The sequence below is a fragment of the Notolepis coatsorum genome (genome assembly GCF_963971535.1).
Source record: "Notolepis coatsorum genome assembly, chromosome: 17".
In the NCBI taxonomy this organism is placed as follows: Eukaryota; Metazoa; Chordata; class Actinopteri; order Aulopiformes; family Paralepididae; genus Notolepis; species Notolepis coatsorum.
In genome coordinates this window covers 33,382,707-33,400,603 of record NC_140181.1, presented here as the reverse complement: position 1 = coordinate 33,400,603, position 17,897 = coordinate 33,382,707, and the positions used below count along the sequence as shown (strand labels likewise).

At 41.9% G+C, this 17,897-nt stretch overlaps 1 protein-coding gene across 1 annotated transcript in view; it reads right to left on the bottom strand.

The window, feature by feature from the left end:
- Positions 1 to 906: 906 nt before the first annotated feature.
- The window catches only part of fgd1 (FYVE, RhoGEF and PH domain containing 1), a 121,210-nt gene continuing 104,219 nt past the window's right edge, over positions 907 to 17,897 (bottom strand). The window contains exons 9-17 of the mRNA XM_084333909.1: positions 17,497 to 17,643; positions 17,140 to 17,232; positions 16,289 to 16,368; positions 14,321 to 14,351; positions 13,210 to 13,311; positions 11,757 to 11,885; positions 10,369 to 10,527; positions 7,223 to 7,369; positions 907 to 1,895 (exon numbers count right to left, since the gene is read on the bottom strand). Of these exons, the coding sequence (XP_084190035.1) occupies positions 1,623 to 1,895; positions 7,223 to 7,369; positions 10,369 to 10,527; positions 11,757 to 11,885; positions 13,210 to 13,311; positions 14,321 to 14,351; positions 16,289 to 16,368; positions 17,140 to 17,232; positions 17,497 to 17,643 (1,161 nt within the window). The 3' untranslated portion in view covers positions 907 to 1,622. The remainder of the gene's footprint in view (positions 1,896 to 7,222; positions 7,370 to 10,368; positions 10,528 to 11,756; positions 11,886 to 13,209; positions 13,312 to 14,320; positions 14,352 to 16,288; positions 16,369 to 17,139; positions 17,233 to 17,496; positions 17,644 to 17,897) is intronic.

Below are 17,897 nucleotides of genomic sequence, written 5' to 3'. Positions count from 1 at the left end.
AGAGTTACATACAGAGATCAAACACTGGTTTTAACGGCAAATTTGAGGGGAAATAATGGCAAATTGCACAGGAAAATGTTAGGGGAAATAAGAGTACATCTGAGGGATATTAGAATGAGGGGCCTTTAAAGGGGAATTAAAAACCTAACATATTTTTCTTCTTAATGCATTTGGAGATGACGGATGGCTACTGTCTTAACCTCAGCCATCAAATGTGAACCTCACTATCTCCTTTAAGTCCTCGTCATGAAGCAACCTCTGGTCCAAAGTCCACGAACACAGCAAAACATTAAAAACGAGAAGGGAGAAGGAGAGAGGAGGAAGAGGAGACAAGCAGCTTGTCTGCAGAGGAGGAAGAGGACAGAAGCAGCTCTTCTGGAGAGGAGGAAGATGACAGAACCAGCTCGTCTGGAGAGGAGGAAGAGGAGACAAGCAGCTCGTCTGTGGAGGAGGAAGAGGAAGCCATCTTGTCTTTGTGTACTTGTCATCAATGAGCCAGGATGGATTGGAAGCGGGAGGGACCACATGGCCCTGTGGGGCCTGCATACCCAGTAAGAGGGTCTGTGACCGTAGTATGCATGTGTTAAAAGCATCCAGACGGGTGCTCGGTCTTCGTCGGACTGCAGGCCCCATGGTGACGTCTAGTCTCCAGATTTGAACGAGCAGCCTTCTGTACTGCCGACAATATGGCCGACCCGTTCGTTAGTCCACACAGGAACACAGGCAGGCGAACATAAGCCGTAGGCAGGAATACTATACCAACCCAGAGATGTCTATCTGTCTGTCTGTCTGTCTGCCTGCCTGCCTGCTTGTCTGTCTGCCTGTCTGTGGTGTTAAATGTGTTTAGTTTGAAAGCCTGTCATCAACACTTTTAAGAAAAGGAAGAATATTGAATACACGTCTCACACACACACACACACACACACACACACACACACACACACACACACACACACACACACACACACACACACACACACACACACACACACACACACACACACACACACACACAGGGATAATGAGATAGTCTTTAGTGTGTCCAACGGGAGGTTTCATTATTACAATATCTATCTTCATATGCATATCACACTGGACTAGTTCCTTTTTAGAAGGGAGAAAGAGATATAGAGAGAGAGAGAGCATGTAGGTTTTGGCACCACAATATATAAACACTGAGCAACATCTTGTCTTTAGAGGTTTATCATGCAAACTGACCAATCAACACTTAGTACACTGTGTCTTTACGTGTCTGTCTGAGTATGTTTGTCTGTGTGTATCGGCGTGTCTGTCTGTGCATCTCTATCGGTGTGTGTCTGCATGTCTGTCTGTGTGTCTGTCTAGTGTGTATACCTGTATGTCTGTTTGAGTCTGTCCGTGTATGTCTGTCTGTGTGTCTGCCTGTCTGTCTGTGTGTATTTGTCTGTCTGTGTGTAACAGATCACATGTTTGTGTCCAACTGTATGTTTGTGTGTTCACATTGACTGCCTGTGTGTGTGTGTATTTTAAACTGTGCATGTATGTCACTAACATATGTGCTGCACTTGTACTTCTACACTGTCCAATAGGAATCCATATAACATCTGAAGATCCCGCCTCTTCGTCTTTCTCCTCCATTAGAATCACGTATTCTCTCCTGCCGCTCCCACTTGCTCCTCAGCCTCCTCCTCCAGAATCTCCGCTATTGGTCCATGGACCTGAAGCTCCTCCCCTCTTCCAGCACGGGATAGGACGTCCATCCACCGTCGCTGTAGCTCCTCCCCCTCAGCGCTGAAGTAGAGGGTCAAGTGACTCTGGGAGATCTTGAAGGCGTGACGGCGTTCCAACCGGTCACATGACTCTGGTAGGGAGACCTCGAAGCCAATCAGAGGTACGCTGCGCTGAGCCTTAACATCCTGGCGAGAAAGGATGTGACATCATAAACGAATGACTTGATATCCTGGACAGAGAGGATGTGACATCCTAAACAAATTACTTGATATCCTGGACAGAGAGGATGTGACATCCTAAACAAATTACTTGATATCCTGGACAGAGAGGATGTGACATCCTAAACAAATTACTTGACATCCTGGAGAGAGGATGTGATGTATCCTCTTCATTGGACAATAATATGCTTACAGGCACAATATTTATATATCTTAAGGCTTTTGACATGGTTGATAACTATCTCCTCCTTGACAAACTTTGTGCTATTAGTCTTTCAAAACATTCTTTACTTTGGTTTAATTCATACCTTCATTGATTGATTGATTGATTGATTGATTGATTGACATCACAATTCATACCTCCATCACAGATGTCAGTGTGTCTCTTATCACAAGCAGAAAGATTTTATGAACAGGTGTACCTCAAGGTTCATCTCTAGGGCCATTGCTGTTCTCCATTTCTATTAATCTCTTAACAATCCTGCACATTTAGCATAAAACGCCTGTCGATTGCATACCCAAAGTAATTTGAAAGCTATTCTTGAACCATTTATAGCACATGCATGAATCTGGCAGGAAACATTCTGCATGTTCTTCCACAATAGGAAGAATCAATCTGAGTGCTACTGTAATAGAGGTACAGAGGTTTGAACACACTGAAATAATATTTTTTATTATTTACGTCTGAATTATTTTGCAAACAGATGCCTGCAAAAGAGTTCCAGCTGAGAGGTATTAGGTGGAAAACACCTAAGGTGGTTGATAGATAATAACACAGCGTGACGCCGACAGACGTGGGCAAATGTGCTGCGACATGCGACGGCCCGCCTGCATATGTGTGTGTGAGAGTGTATTTGTGTTCTTTTTCTCATGTATTGTATTTTCTGTTAGTGTAAAGGATCCCCTTGAAAACTAGATGGTTCATCTCAAGGGGTATATCCTCAAACTGTTTTTAATCTCTTAAACCCGATCAGCCCGGTACAAGATTTATTTCACATCATAAATATATCAATACAGTCCGTATTAAGTAATGTTGCATTTCTTTTTCAAATGTAACCAAGAGTAAATACCCTAACCCTATCAAAACAGCAGTCAAAGTGTATATTTTCAGCACTACGATTGTTTAGCAATGATTTTAAGTGTTATTAGCTAAATATGAGCTTGTAAAAAATCTCTGCGCATTGCAACGGAAAACGGACGATTTAGACATGAGAAGAAGAAGCACTCATGACTCACACCAGCCGCCGACAACGGAAGTCCTACCATTTTTCACGTAATTTTTCCTACGTCATTTTCGTGTTTATATCTCATGGGTCGAACAAACCTCAACGTTATTGCCATAAAATACAACGTATATAGTTTTTTAACCTTTCTGTGAACGTCTAGGGGGGGGGAATTGCAATCTGGTGAAAAAAACGTAGTCTTTGCTGCCCTTTTCACAGTCTTTGTTGCCCTGTAACGGGCGCCTGGTGGTACTAAATCCAGATTTAACTCTGCCATTGGAAAAAGGAGATTTGGCCCGATCCATAGATGTATGACTTCAAGTTTCAAGTTTCTTTAATAGTTGTCATACAGAAGTACAGAATACTTTTATACAAAATGCTTCTTACTGTTGCGCTCCAGAGACTGTGCAAGACAAGATAAGTATGAAGTAAAATAACATAGTAAAATTAGAAGTAAAAAAAGTAAAAAAAATGAGGTCACAGTGTTCAGTTTAGACATATGTACAATGTTCGATGCAGAATAGACGTAGTTACCATACAATATACAATACTGTGCAGTGTACTAATATACAATACTATATAGTGCAAGGCAGAAATGGAGAAATGGGACGAGGTGCAATTTAGGTACAATTCACAGTAGGTGTACGAGTTGTAGTGCAAATCCTTTATCAATAAATATAAAGTGTAAGTGTGTTTGTGTGATCTAAAGTGTGGAGAGTGGGTGCTGCAGTGTGTTGTTTGTTTGAGTGAGTGTGTGCGTGTGGGTGTGTGTGCTGTGTGCATTTGATGGTTGTTGCATAGTGATTATTGTTCGTTTAGCAGCCTGATGGCCTGGGGATAGAAGCTTCTTCTGAGTCTTTCTGTGCTCGCCTTAAGACTCCGGTATCGCTTGCCTGACCGCAGCAGTTCAAAGAGGCAGTTGTTCGGGTGGCTCGAGTCCTTAATAATTCTCTTAGCCTTCCCCTTGCACCGCTTGTTGTAAATGTTCTGGAGGGTGGGAAGCCCCCCTCCAATTGTGCGTTCGGCTGAACGTGTCACTCTTTGTAGTCTGCTACGGTCTTGTGCAGTGCTATTCCCAAACCAGGAGGTGATGTTGCCGGTCAGGATGCTCTCTTGGCCATAATAAGGTCATTTATAGGCCTAATATTCTATATTCTATATTCATATTTCAAATTGCATGTGTCCAGATGGCAAAATTTAGTACTGTATCTTCAAAATCCCCTGTAAATCGCGCTTTATTCATTTGCTTAGATTATTAGTACACTTGATCTCAAGAAGGTACTGAATGAGCTCAGTGGCAATTTCTCACATCTGGTCAATGTTAGCATGGTGTTATTCACTGTGAAAGATAACAAAATAATTAAATAATAATAATTAATATTCTCCTTTGGTTCATTACAATTTACTCAAGCATAGTAACAGACACTGGGAATAAATTATCTGAGGTCCATAGAGGTCCCTAGATACCAAGAACATGCAAATGGACCTTGTAGAAGTGGAGCAATCTTCCATTTACTTGGATATGTACTTTTAGGCAACATTTCTGAAAATATGGCAAGGGCATAAGAGGTTAATAATAATAATAATAATAATAATTTAGTTACCTGTGGAGCTCTGTAGATAATGTTATAACTATATTATATTAATTAATTAATAATAATAATAATAATAATAATAATAATAATAATAATAATAATAATAATAATAATAATAATAATAATAATAATAATAATAATAATAATAATAATACAAAATATAGCCGCAAGCTGCAATCAACAGGTTTTAAGCCAATATTGATCATTAGGATTGCAAAATAAGTTCACACACACGGTTCAGCAGTGTTATGAAACATGTCCTGCCAGGTTTGTAATGTTTGGATAAGAAAACGTTGAAATATAATCTGATTTGTGTTATTCCACGCACATTTTGTACATTTGTAGTGTCCCCTAGTGGTAAATTTGAAGATAAATTATGGGTATGTTTCGGGTCATTATCTGCACATACCCTGCATATTTGGTGATGATTGGCCTAACGGTTATTGACTTACATCTATTAGCCATGCCTTTTTTTAAGTTAATTGGTTAATATTGTGAAAACTAAAAAAGATATCAACAATCCTTATCCACTTAACGTTCTGATGTGTCGCATGTTGCAACACATTTTACAGCCGTCTGTCGGCGTCACGCTGTGTTATTGTCTATCAACCAACACATCGATTGAAAGCTAAAATGACCGCCGTTTGATTGACACACCGCTTGACCTATTACGCGCTTCCAATCTCGGGTTATAAGAAAATGATTGACTGTTTGTGTAGCCAATGAAATTCTGAAAATAATGACATCTTACTTTAGTTGGTTTTCTGAGACAGAGAAGCGAATTAACGTGAGAAGGAACGTGCGCCTGTCTCTCCGGAGCGCAAATTGTGCTAATCTGTTGTTGCGCTGATCTGTTGTTGATCAGTTGTTGTGTGAGAAGGGGGTGGGGGTGGTGTATGTGACAAGAGATTAGTGGGGGAGGGGGAGAGGGGACTGAGGTAGTGTTGACTCATCTCACAAATTTTGGGAAAAATGCCTAAACATACCATTACATAAAGATGTGTAAAACACTCATTTTATGTGATATTGTTATCAACTTTGGACATGTTCTAGGTAAGACTTCAGGCTATGGCCCCAGTCGTGTTTTCAGCTAATAACTATAGAGTAGATAGATCTGCACCAGGGATGTTCGATATTGGCTTTTTTTTACCGATATCCGATATACCGATATTGTCCAACTCTTAATTTCCGATATCGATATATGCGGGGTTTCACCCCCCCAAAAAACTGAATAATTTCAGGTAATTAACATTACATATCTCTTGTCGTGGAATTAACACAACATTATGCATACTTTTTTTTTTAATCCTCTTTTTCTCTGCCTGATTTTCTGTGCTTTTCCTCCCATCCCAATTTAGTCGTTATGCCAATTCCCCCCCTCCCCTACCTGGTCGTTGTGCGCATGTGCCCCCTACTGGTCGGTCAAGGAAGCCCTGACGTCTACCACATGCTTCCTCCGACACATGCGGAGACAGCCAGCGGCTCTCTTTTCACCTGACAGCGCGGACTCTCATTGGTGAAGTGTAACGTGTGGGAGGCCACACTGCCTTCACCACTTCCTGTCTTTTGCTGTGCAGGCGCCCTGACCTGACCTGACCTGTAGGAGTCACTGTCCACAACGCCAGATTACCACCCCATCGACTTCCCTCCCGCTAACTCAGCCAAACGAGTTAGTATGATGGCTGGCCAAAGCCGGAGGCAATGCTAACACCCGGATTCGATACCGGAGTCTCTCGCATTGGTGATGAGCGCAATCTCTGCTGCGCCACCCAGCCTCCTCATTATGCATACTTTTGACAATAAATAAAATAAGAATTTGTTCTTACTTGCTTGCCTGGGTAAATAAATGTTAAATAAATGTAAAAAAATATATATATTTTAAATAATAATCATTTTTGAAAACCGATACCGATCATTTTCGATATTACATTTTAATGCCAATATCGGTAGGCCAATAATATCAGACATCCCTAATCTGCACACACCTGTTTGCAAAATAATTCAGACGAAAATTTTAAAAACTTTTATTTCAGTGTGTTCAAACCTCTATGACAATAGCACTCTGTTATTCTTCCTGTTGTGGAAGAACATTCTGAGTGTCTCCTTTCAAAAGAGGCCAGACTTGTGCATCCGCTACAAATGGTTCCAGAATAGTGTCCAATTTACTTTCAGTATGCAATTGAAAGGCATTTTCAGATTTTATGGGTCCTTGAGGCAAATTTGTAGAGTGAATATAGATGAATGTCTGTACCAAGTTTAGTGTAAATCAGACTTATGGCGTAGGAGTTCTGACCTTTCTTGGGGTTAATCATGGTGAATAACACCGTGGGTCAAAGTTCATGTTGCTACCATTTACCATCTCATGGGAATTTGCAAAAGCATTTCTGAAGGAGAAGATTAAGAAAAAACATTTGAAATCACACAAAAATAATAGGGTTTCTGCACTTTGTGCTTGAAACCCTAATAATATAGTTACCTGTGGAGCTCCGTAGATATACAGCACCAGAGGTTCGTTCTCTGGTACAACCAGCCAGGCCTTCTGCCAGCCCCTCCCCCCTCCCTTCTCCATGTGGTGGAGGAAACTACAGATGACGCTGTTCTCGGCTGCCAGAGAGGCCTGTTTCTATAGAGACACACACACACACACACACACACACACACACACACACACACACACACACACACACACACACACACACACACACACACACACACACACACACACACACACACACACACAGAGGGAATAGTTGTCATAGGATATCAGATCTGTTATGGATGAAAAAACAGGAACATTCTTCACTAATCTAGTCAATGTTTTTCATTCAAAATTATTGTGAAAGTGAATGAACGTGATTTTTAGATATTCTATCTCTCTAAGACACACATACATGTAGACCTTACAGTAATATGTCCCTCTGAGACACACGTAAATGTAGAGATGGATATCTCATTCTGAGACACACATAGATGTAGACATTAATATCTCTGAGACACACATACAGTACATGTAGACATTAATATCTCTCTGATTAAGCTGATGATGCTCTTTAGTATCACTTGCCACTTTTATACTATGGCTAGGGGTTGGAAAGCAGCCATGATGATACGATAGCCCATGTAGCCTCTGTTAATATTGTAGAGAGCAGCAGCACAGCCCAGAGCCACAGCAGCATAGTCTGTCCATAAAGACAACAAGTCCACCAGCGCTACCAGCATAACCTGTCCATAAAGACAACAAGTCCACCAGCGCTACCAGCATAACCTGTCCATAAAGACAACAAGTCCACCAGAGCTACCAGTACAAGTCATTTGGGAGTTATTTTAAGATGTGTCATTTTCCCCACTGCACTTCTACACCAGAACTTAGGGTTCCCCCACCTGCCAAATCCCACTTTAACCCATGCATTAATATCTCCTTCTGAGACACACATACTGTACATGTAGACATTTCATCATCTCCCTCAGAGGGTTCAGTGCACAGATATTAGTATCAGATCAGATATTTCCAGTAGAGATGAATTGAACAGTATTATCAGACAGTTGAGCTGAACTGAACAGTATCAGTATCAGACATTTCCAGTAGAGATGAATTGAACAGTATTATCAGACATTTGAGCTGAATTGAACAGTATTAGCAGTGTTGCGTTCCTCATAATCAACACTGGTTGCACGCACGCTAATGACGCCACGTGCACGCGCGCTCCCGGGCGCCTGTATATTTTCCCCAACGGAGTTTCACTTCTGCGTTCGGTTTGCGCGATCTGATTGGCCACTGACGTTTCTCTCAGCGCCAATCGCGTTACTCCTAACAAACTGGTTAAGCTTGGCGACTCTTTCAAAGTCGCTCTCTTTCGAAGTTGGTTAAGGTTAGGGTTAAGGTTAGGGTTAGGGTTAGTTGGTTAAGGTTAGGGTTAAGGTTAGGGTTAGTTGGTTAAGGTTAGGGTTAGGGTTATGGTTAGGGTTAGTTGGTTAAGGTTAGGGTTAGGGTAACAGCCTGCTGGCACGATTGTTAGGAGTAACGCGATTGGCGCTGAAAAAAACATCAGTGGCCAATCAGATTGTGTGAGGATTGGCCCGTTGCCGCCGCACGCTTCAAGGTCAAGGTACCAATTACCGTCGCGCACCTGAGGTGTGTTGTAATCAGCTCACTGGAGGCCTTCATATACTCTGGGTTTCCTAACGTTCATTGTCGGGTCGTTTTGGATTTCCACTGGCTGCTGCTTGTTTTCCCTGTGTTGTCCCTCGCCTTTTCCTCTTCAGGACGTCTGTTGGAAGTCGCCGCTGTTGCTTGCTTGCCATTCTTTGGACCCCTGCCTCGTAGACCGCTTTGCGCATTTGCGCCTTGGTGAGTTTTTGAAACGTTCTTTTTTGGATACTGTTTTTCTCGTAAATTCCGGGACTCGGGACCTTTCTGTTTTTGTGTGTTTTGTTAAACACTGAAGAGGAGCCACTTGTTGTTATCACGGACTCAGCTAGTTAAACACTGAAGAGGAACCGCTTGTTGTTATCACGGACTCAGCTAAGACAATACTGGACTGCTTGTAATCCTGTTTGCTCGTCTAGTGACATTTTCTCTCTCTCTGTTTCCCGAGTTGGATCGAGGAGTAGCTGCAGAGCAGCAGAGGCAGAGGCGCAACGCCACGGTGCCTCTCAGCCCAGAAGACGTGCTGCAGAGCCGCGGACAACTCTGCCAAGAACATTCTCCCTTGTGTTTTGTTGTTTAATTGCTCATTCCTATTTCAGAAATAAATACGCCCTAGTTTTTGGCTAACTCTGAACTACCTGTCTGTGCCGTGCTGTTGGGGTCGGTTTCAAACCATAACAGATTGCGCAAACCAAACGCGGAAGTGAAACTCCGTTGGGGAAAATATACACGCATAAATGTTCCCTCGCTTAAGTTCTGTGTGAATGTATCTGAGAACGTATTTAACACACCTGACGACCGGCGCTATTGATATGCAAAGTAGCCCAGGTGGGTACTTAGCGAGTTGGCGAGTGCAGCGCATTCCTGTGTGCACGTGCGTGCCGTGCACATCCGTGCGTGCACGCGCTTCTGCTCACAAAACTTTGGTTGCACGGCATGCAACCCTGTCCCATGAGCAACGCATGCCTGAGTATTAGTATCAGACATTTGAGCTGAATTGAACATTATTAGTACCAGACATTTGAACTGAATTGAACATTATTAGTATCAGACAGTGGAGATGAACTGAATAGTATTAGTATCCAACAGTGGAGCAGCTAAACTGAACAGTATTACTATCAGACATCTCCAGTAAATTACGGGGGTTGATCTCCTGATCAATGCCTTGCTCAAGGACGCTTTGGCAGGGATGGACACATTAGCTGCTACAGGGACTGAACCTGTGACTCTCTAACCATTAGGACACACTAGCCCACAGCGCCCCCTCTTGGACAACAGTTCTGTAGAGAAATACAGTGAAGAAAGGACACCAGAGGGATGCTTATGCTTCTTCCAGGATGGCTGCATGTAACATAGCAATGGTTATTTTGTGCAGGAGCGGTTGCTATGTGTTGATTTATGAGAAATATATCAACATAATCAACTCTCACTGTAATTGTTTTGTAAATAAAAGGTCTCCTGGAAGACACACCTACCTCCAGAATGGACCGCCTCCTCTGTGTGCTATTGGTTAACATGGCAGGGGAGGGCGGGACTCCCACCAGGGTGGTGTAGCAGTCCATGCACACACGATTGGCTCGGTTGTTGTCGTATGACAGACGGGCACGGAACTCTGAACACTTCCCACAAACCACCTGGAGCACAGGAAGCATCAACACATTCAACAATAATAAACATGTGCTGCATTGACACTGGTCTTCTGGGTAATATCAGCCGTGCTGCTCTAAGTAATAATATTAATAATATCTTAAGTAAGTAATAATGTGCATCTGTAGGTGTAATTACTGAGTAATAATGTGTATCTGGAGGTGTAATTACTGAGTAATAATGTGTATCTGGAGGTGTAATTACTGAGTAATATTGTGTATCTGTAGGTGTAATTACTGAGTAATATTGTGTATCTGTACGTGTAATTACTGAGTAATATTGTGTATCTGTACGTGTAATTACTGAGTAATATTGTGTATCTGTAGGTGTAATTACTGAGTAATAATGTGTATCTGGAGGTGTAATTACTGAGTAATAATGTGTATATGTACGTGTAATTACTGAGTAATATTGTGTATCTGTAGGTGTAATTACTGAGTAATATTGTGTATCTGTAGGTGTAATTACTGAGTAATAATGTGTATCTGGAGGTGTAATTACTGAGTAATAATGTGTATCTGTAGGTGTAATTACTGAGTAATAATGTGTATCTGGAGGTGTAATTACTGAGTAATAATGTGTATCTGGAGGTGTAATTACTGAGTAATATTGTGTATCTGTAGGTGTAATTACTGAGTAATATTGTGTATCTGGAGGTGTAATTACTGAGTAATAATGTGTATCTGTACGTGTAATTACTGAGTAATATTGTGTATCTGTAGGTGTAATTACTGAGTAATATTGTGTATCTGTACGTGTAATTACTGAGTAATATTGTGTATCTGTACGTGTAATTACTGAGTAATATTGTGTATCTGTACGTGTAATTACTGAGTAATATTGTGTATCTGTAGGTGTAATTACTGAGTAATAATGTGTATCTGTAGGTGTAATTACTGAGTAATATTGTGTATCTGTACGTGTAATTACTGAGTAATATTGTGTATCTGTACGTGTAATTACTGAGTAATATTGTGTATCTGTAGGTGTAATTACTGAGTAATATTGTGTATCTGGAGGTGTAATTACTGAGTAATAATGTGTATCTGTAGGTGTAATTACTGAGTAATATTGTGTATCTGGAGGTGTAATTACTGAGTAATAATGTGTATCTGTACGTGTAATTACTGAGTAATAATGTGTATCTGGAGGTGTAATTACTGAGTAATAATGTGTATCTGGAGGTGTAATTACTGAGTAATATTGTGTATCGTACATGTCCGCAGGCCTTGCAGTGGTGGCGTCTCTTGGTAATGGAGTTGAATGGCTCCTGACACTTCATACACAGAGTCACCTCCTTCTCTCTGATAGGAGTAGGAGCTCTTTTCCCCAACTCCATACAGTTCTAATGGAGAGAGAGAGAGAGAGAGAGAGAGAGAGAGAGAGAGAGAGAGAGAGAGAGAGAGAGAGAGAGAGAGAGAGAGAGAGAGAGAGAGAGAGAGAGAGAGAGAGAGGGAGAGAGAGAGAGAGAGAGAGAGAGAGAGAGAGACACACACAGGGGGAGAGACACAGAGGGAGAGACAGCCAGAGAGATAGTGGAGGGAGAGAAAGTCATCAGTCATCAGTCATCAAAAATGTTTAGCAAACACACATGCATTGCATACACACACGCACGCAATCAAACACACACGCACACAAACAAAAACATTTACTGTTTTAGTGGCTATGCCATCAGCAACCCAGACTCCTTACGCCCGCGGCTGATCACCACTTGTGGTGTGACCTCCTTACTGGGCCATGATGAACATAATGGATGGTTATCGTACGAACATTGTCCAGATGGACTCACATTATTGGTATTACTATTGTTTCCCAAATGCGTTCTCGCTACAGTCTACTGGTGTCATGTGTCACAACAACTCTTGCTGTGGTTTGTCTGTGCCTAAAATTAAGAGCAAATTAAACATGTTCATGCTTTTACTGTTATTATACTGGTATTCAACTGAACCCTAGTCCGCCAACCTCTTGTAGTACCCCCCACTGATTTAAAAAATGTGTGTGTGTGTGTGGGGGGGTACAGTATGTCTGCTTGTCTTACAGGTGAATGTGGGGGGGGGGGGGGTACAGTATGTCTGCTTGTCTTACAGGTGAATGTGGGGGGGGGGGGTACAGTATGTCTGCTTGTCTTACAGGTGAATGTGGGGGGGGGGGGGGGTACAGTATGTCTGCTTGTCTTACAGGTGAGTGTGGGGGGGGGGGGGTACAGTATGTCTGCTTGTCTTACAGGTGAATGTGGGGGGGTACAGTATGTCTGCTTGTCTTACAGGTGAATGTGGGGGGGTACAGTATGTCTGTTTGTCTTACAGGTGAATGTGGGGGGGTACAGTATGTCTGCTTGTCTTACAGGTGAGTGTGGGGGGGTACAGTATGTCTGTTTGTCTTACAGGTGAATGTGGGGGGGTACAGTATGTCTGTTTGTCTTACAGGTGAGTGTGGGGGGGTACAGTATGTCTGTTTGTCTTACAGGTGAGTGTGGGGGGGTACAGTATGTCTGTTTGTCTTACAGGTGAGTGTGGGGGGGTACAGTATGTCTGTTTGTCTTACAGGTGAATGTGGGGGGGTACAGTATGTCTGTTTGTCTTACAGGTGAGTGTGGGGGGGTACAGTATGTCTGTTTGTCTTACAGGTGAGTGTGGGGGGGGGGGGTACAGTATGTCTGTTTGTCTTACAGGTGAGTGTGGGGGGGTACAGTCTTCATCTCTCAGGGAGCAGGTAAGATGTCTAAACGTCTCCAGAGTCTCTTCATGTTTCTGGATGGTAGTCTGGATGGCCTGAGAGAGAGAGAGAGAGAGAGAGAGAGAGAGAGAGAGAGAGAGAGAGAGAGAGAGAGAGAGAGAGAGAGAGAGAGAGAGAGAGAGAGAGAGAGAGAGAGAGAGAGAGAGACAGAGAGCGAGAGACAGACAGAGAGAGAGAGCGAGAGACAGACAAAGAGAGAGAGAGGCAGAGACAGAGAGAGACAGACAAAGAGAGAAAGACAGACAGAAAGAGAGAGAGACTTTATTAAGCAGTAAGATACAGTAAGAAGTTATGGTGGTGGTGTGTGTGTTTTCTATGTTTGTTATGTTTGGGTGAGTGGATCCTCAGTGGCTCGCCTTCAAATGGTGCAGAACGCCGCTGCACGTCTTTTAACTGGCACTCGTAAATATGACCACATCTCACCGATTTTATCTCACTCCACTGGCTCCCCGTGCACTTTAGGATTCATTTTAAAATAATTTTATTTGCTTTTAAAGCTCTTCATGACCTTGCCCCACCCTACCTCTCTGAGCTGTTGCAGGTCTATACACCTTCTCGCTCTCTCAGGTCAGCTGACCAGCTGCTCCTAGTAGTGCCTACAACTAGGCGTAAGCTCAGGGGGGGCCGTGCCTTCTCCGTTGTCGCCCGCAAAATGTGGAACGAGCTGCCACTGCAGATTAGGCAGGCCTCATCACTGCCCCGTTTCAAAGGCCTCCTTAAGACCCACCTTTTCTCTCTGGCTTTCGACACCATGTAGCTTGTTGATTTTATGATCTTATTGTCTTACTGTGTTGTTGTTGTATCGTTTTGTTACTGTGTCCTTTGCTTTTAAATATTTTTTAAGTACTCTGATCTATTTAATTGTATTGCTGCCTATGTTTACCTTCTTTTTTTCTTCTCTTTTTTGGTACTATTTTTTTTTTATTTATTTTTGTATCTATTTTTAGTGCTGCTTATAGTTTTTAATATGCTCCCCCTGTACAGCACTTTGTGCCCCTGTGGCTGTTAAAGCGCTTTATAAATAAAGTTGGATTGGATTGTTACCTGTATCCAATCTTTTTTTTCTTCTTCCGTCCTGTCAAAGAGAAAATAAGAACTGGTTAGTGATGTGAGTTAAAGGAGAACTCTGATTAGTGTTGTGAGTTAACCCTTTCACTACCATACTACAGAAGAATCGTCTGTAGTGTGGTAGTGGTTGTGAAAGGGTTAACCCTTTGTTGTGTGGCAGTGAAAGGGTTAACCTTCTGTATTGTCACAGTGAAAGGGTTAACCATTTGGTAGTGAAAGGATTAAAGGAGAACTCTGATTAGTGTTGTGAGTTGAAGAACAGATTACAATTAACAAATTACAACATATTATTTACCTGGTCTAGGAAAAGTAAACGTTATTTCTATCACAATGATTATTGATCATTATTGATCACAATCAATCAATGCACAATGCTGTGTAGAGCCATGCTAGCATGGAACTCACTTCCAGAACAGATTGCTAAAGCACAAACTAAAACAAGCTTTAAAATCAGAGCTCACCTACATAGTCTTCTTTGGAGTAAGACAGCTGAACTTTAGGTCAGAGGACTTTTTGTGTGTTTCATGTGGAATTGTAAATATTCAGCTCCTCAGTATTTTTCTTCTAGGCTTTTACACAATTAGTTTATAATGAAACAATTGTTACACTTAAAAAGTGTGAAGGGAAAGCTATAGTTTAGACTGTTGTTGGCTAACTAACACATTTTTAGATGGTTGTTAGCCTTGATACTAGCAAGACATTCCAGTTGGGGTTGGTCGTCACATTTTCTTTGGGGTTGGTTGCCACATGTTACAAGCACATGACAGTGCTTTAATGAGCACAACATGGACCGTTTCTTCACCAACTTGGAGGTGATGGATGAGCTGAGGACAGACCGAGCAGAGCCCAATGCACCCCAGCCCACCTACCAAGCCTAGTACATCCCAGCCTAGACTACCTACCAAGCCTAGTACATCCCAGCCTAGACCACCTACCAAGCCTAGTACATCCCAGCCTAGACTACCTACCAAGCCTAGTACATCCCAGCCTAGACCATCTGCCAAGCCTAGTACATCCCAGCCTAGACCACCTGCCAAGCCTAGTACATCCCAGTGTACTCCACCCCAGCTGGAAAAGGCAGCCAGCAAGAAGAAGAAACAGAAAATAAAGAGACAGGAGGAGTCAGATGAAGATGATTGTTTTTATTTGGTTTGTATGGAAACGTTCTCCAACAGCCGTTCAGGGGAGGTGTGGGAGAAGTGTTGGATGTGCAACCAGTTGGCACACAAGCTCTGCTTAGTTGGAGTGCCCAGACCCTACATTTGCCATCACTGTAACTCAGATAGTGAATGAGTGTAGCCTAGTTGTGTTGGCTATTATTGTTAGGCCTATTTATTTTGTTCTTATTTTGTTATATAGGATGGCCTAAAGATGTCTTTCCTGTTTATGTTAAGATGCATTATAGATGCAAGTTATGTATTTGTCAACTTGTCAATGCAATTCAACTTTCAAATTGAGTTTTTCCTTCTTGCCTTCTTTTTAAGATTTTTCCCATTAAAACACATAGTGACAACCAACCCCATAGTGTGTGACAACCATCCCCGTGATGGGGTTGGTTGTCACAATGTGTCAGAGTGTCTTTGATAGGTAATTTCCTCTTTGTTACAATATGTTGGAAAATGAGAGGTATACATATTTCAAGCCAACATCTTAAGCTTCATGTATTGAAAGATGTTTTGATGATGAGCAATTCACACTAGAGTGAAAAGTGTGACAACCATCCCCGTTCTCCCCTACATTACACACACACCTATAGTTACTTTTATTTTCATTTGACTAATTCACGGTCTTAGACCAGAGGAACAACATGTATGAATTCACTGTCTTAGACCAGAGGGATAACATGAATGAATTTACTGTCTTAGACCAGAGGAATAACATTTATGAATTCACTGTCTTATAACCAGAGGAACAACATGTATGAAACTCTATAACGTTACTCACCTTGCCTGCAGCTCTAGAGAACGTTGTTTTCCAGAAACCAGGAAGGTCCTGGGAACCGCTATACTACTGGTCTCCTTTAGCTGGTGCACACACAGACACAGACACACACACACACACACACACACACACACACACACACACACACACACACACACACACACACACACACACACACACACACACACACACACACACACACACACACACACACACACACACACACACACACACACACACACACACACACACACACACACACACACACACACACACACACACACAGGAATATCAGTGATGTCAGTAATGAATGACCACCATGGAAACAACACTTTTTAATTTTTGTGTGTTAAAGCCACAATCCAGAATCCCTCAATGTCTACATCTCAGGTTCATGTACACATGAACAATACAGCGTTGACATTGATGTTGTTGAGAAATAACATTATTTCTGGTTTGTGTGTCAGAAAGAGAGAGAGAGAGAGAGAGATAGAGAGAAAGGGGAGGGGCTATCACAGACTGGTCAGAGAGAGAGGAAGGGAAGAGGAGGGGCTATCACAGGCCGCAACAAATAAATCAATGTATGGGAAACACAGTGGTGTTGAATATGAATAAGGTGTTTAAATGTAGAAACACGGTGGTGCTGAATATGAATAACGTGTTTAAATGTAGAAATATTGTGCTGCTGAATATGAGTGTCTAAATGTAGAAACACGGTGGTGCTGAATATGAATAAAGTGTCTAAATGTAGGCAGTAAAGAGTCCAATAGACTTCAAAGACTTCACTCAGTAACAGCCTAGCATAGTTGTTACCGACTGAGATGATTGGTTCAAATCCATCAATCAAGACTCACCTCCATGCCATCCACGTCAATGCGAGCTCTGACCCCAAACTTCTGACCAATCAGACGCAACTTAGGAACACAGTAGAGTAACCTATCATTAAACTAGAGATAGAAATAAAGATAGAGAGCAAAAGAGAGAGATATATAGATAGAGAAGAGAGAGGGGAGAGAGAAGAGAGAGAGAGACATAGAAGAGAGACAGAGAACTTAGTTATCAAAAGAAAAGTGAGCAATCTGACGACTGCTGCTTTCTGTAGCTGATATCAATATAATGAAATACTGTAGTAGTATAGATAGAATAGAACAGAATACTATAGAATAAAAAATAATAGAATACAATAGAATAGAGTAGAGTTGGTATTGTACCAGGATGAGGTATCTATCTTGTGACGTGCCGTTTTTATTGGACAGTTTGAGGATGTGTCCTTCCTTAATGAGCTCGTTAGTAGGGTTAACAATGTCCTCCTCCCCACCAAGCAGCTCATACACCTTCAGTAACTTCCTCATACGCTCCTAGAGCGAGAAAGAGACATAGCAAGAGACAGATAACGAGAGAGAGGGAGAGAAACAACAGTTGCATATTATTATGATTATGGGGAGAAAAAACAACTGTGTGTGTCTGTCTGTCTGTCTGTCTGTCTGTCTGTAATAAAAAAAAATTATAATAAAAAAAATCTAAATCAAAATCAAATCTAACCCTAACTAACCTTACTGTCATGCACTTGTCCTAATAAACTAACCTACACTGTAGCACTCAACAAACACTT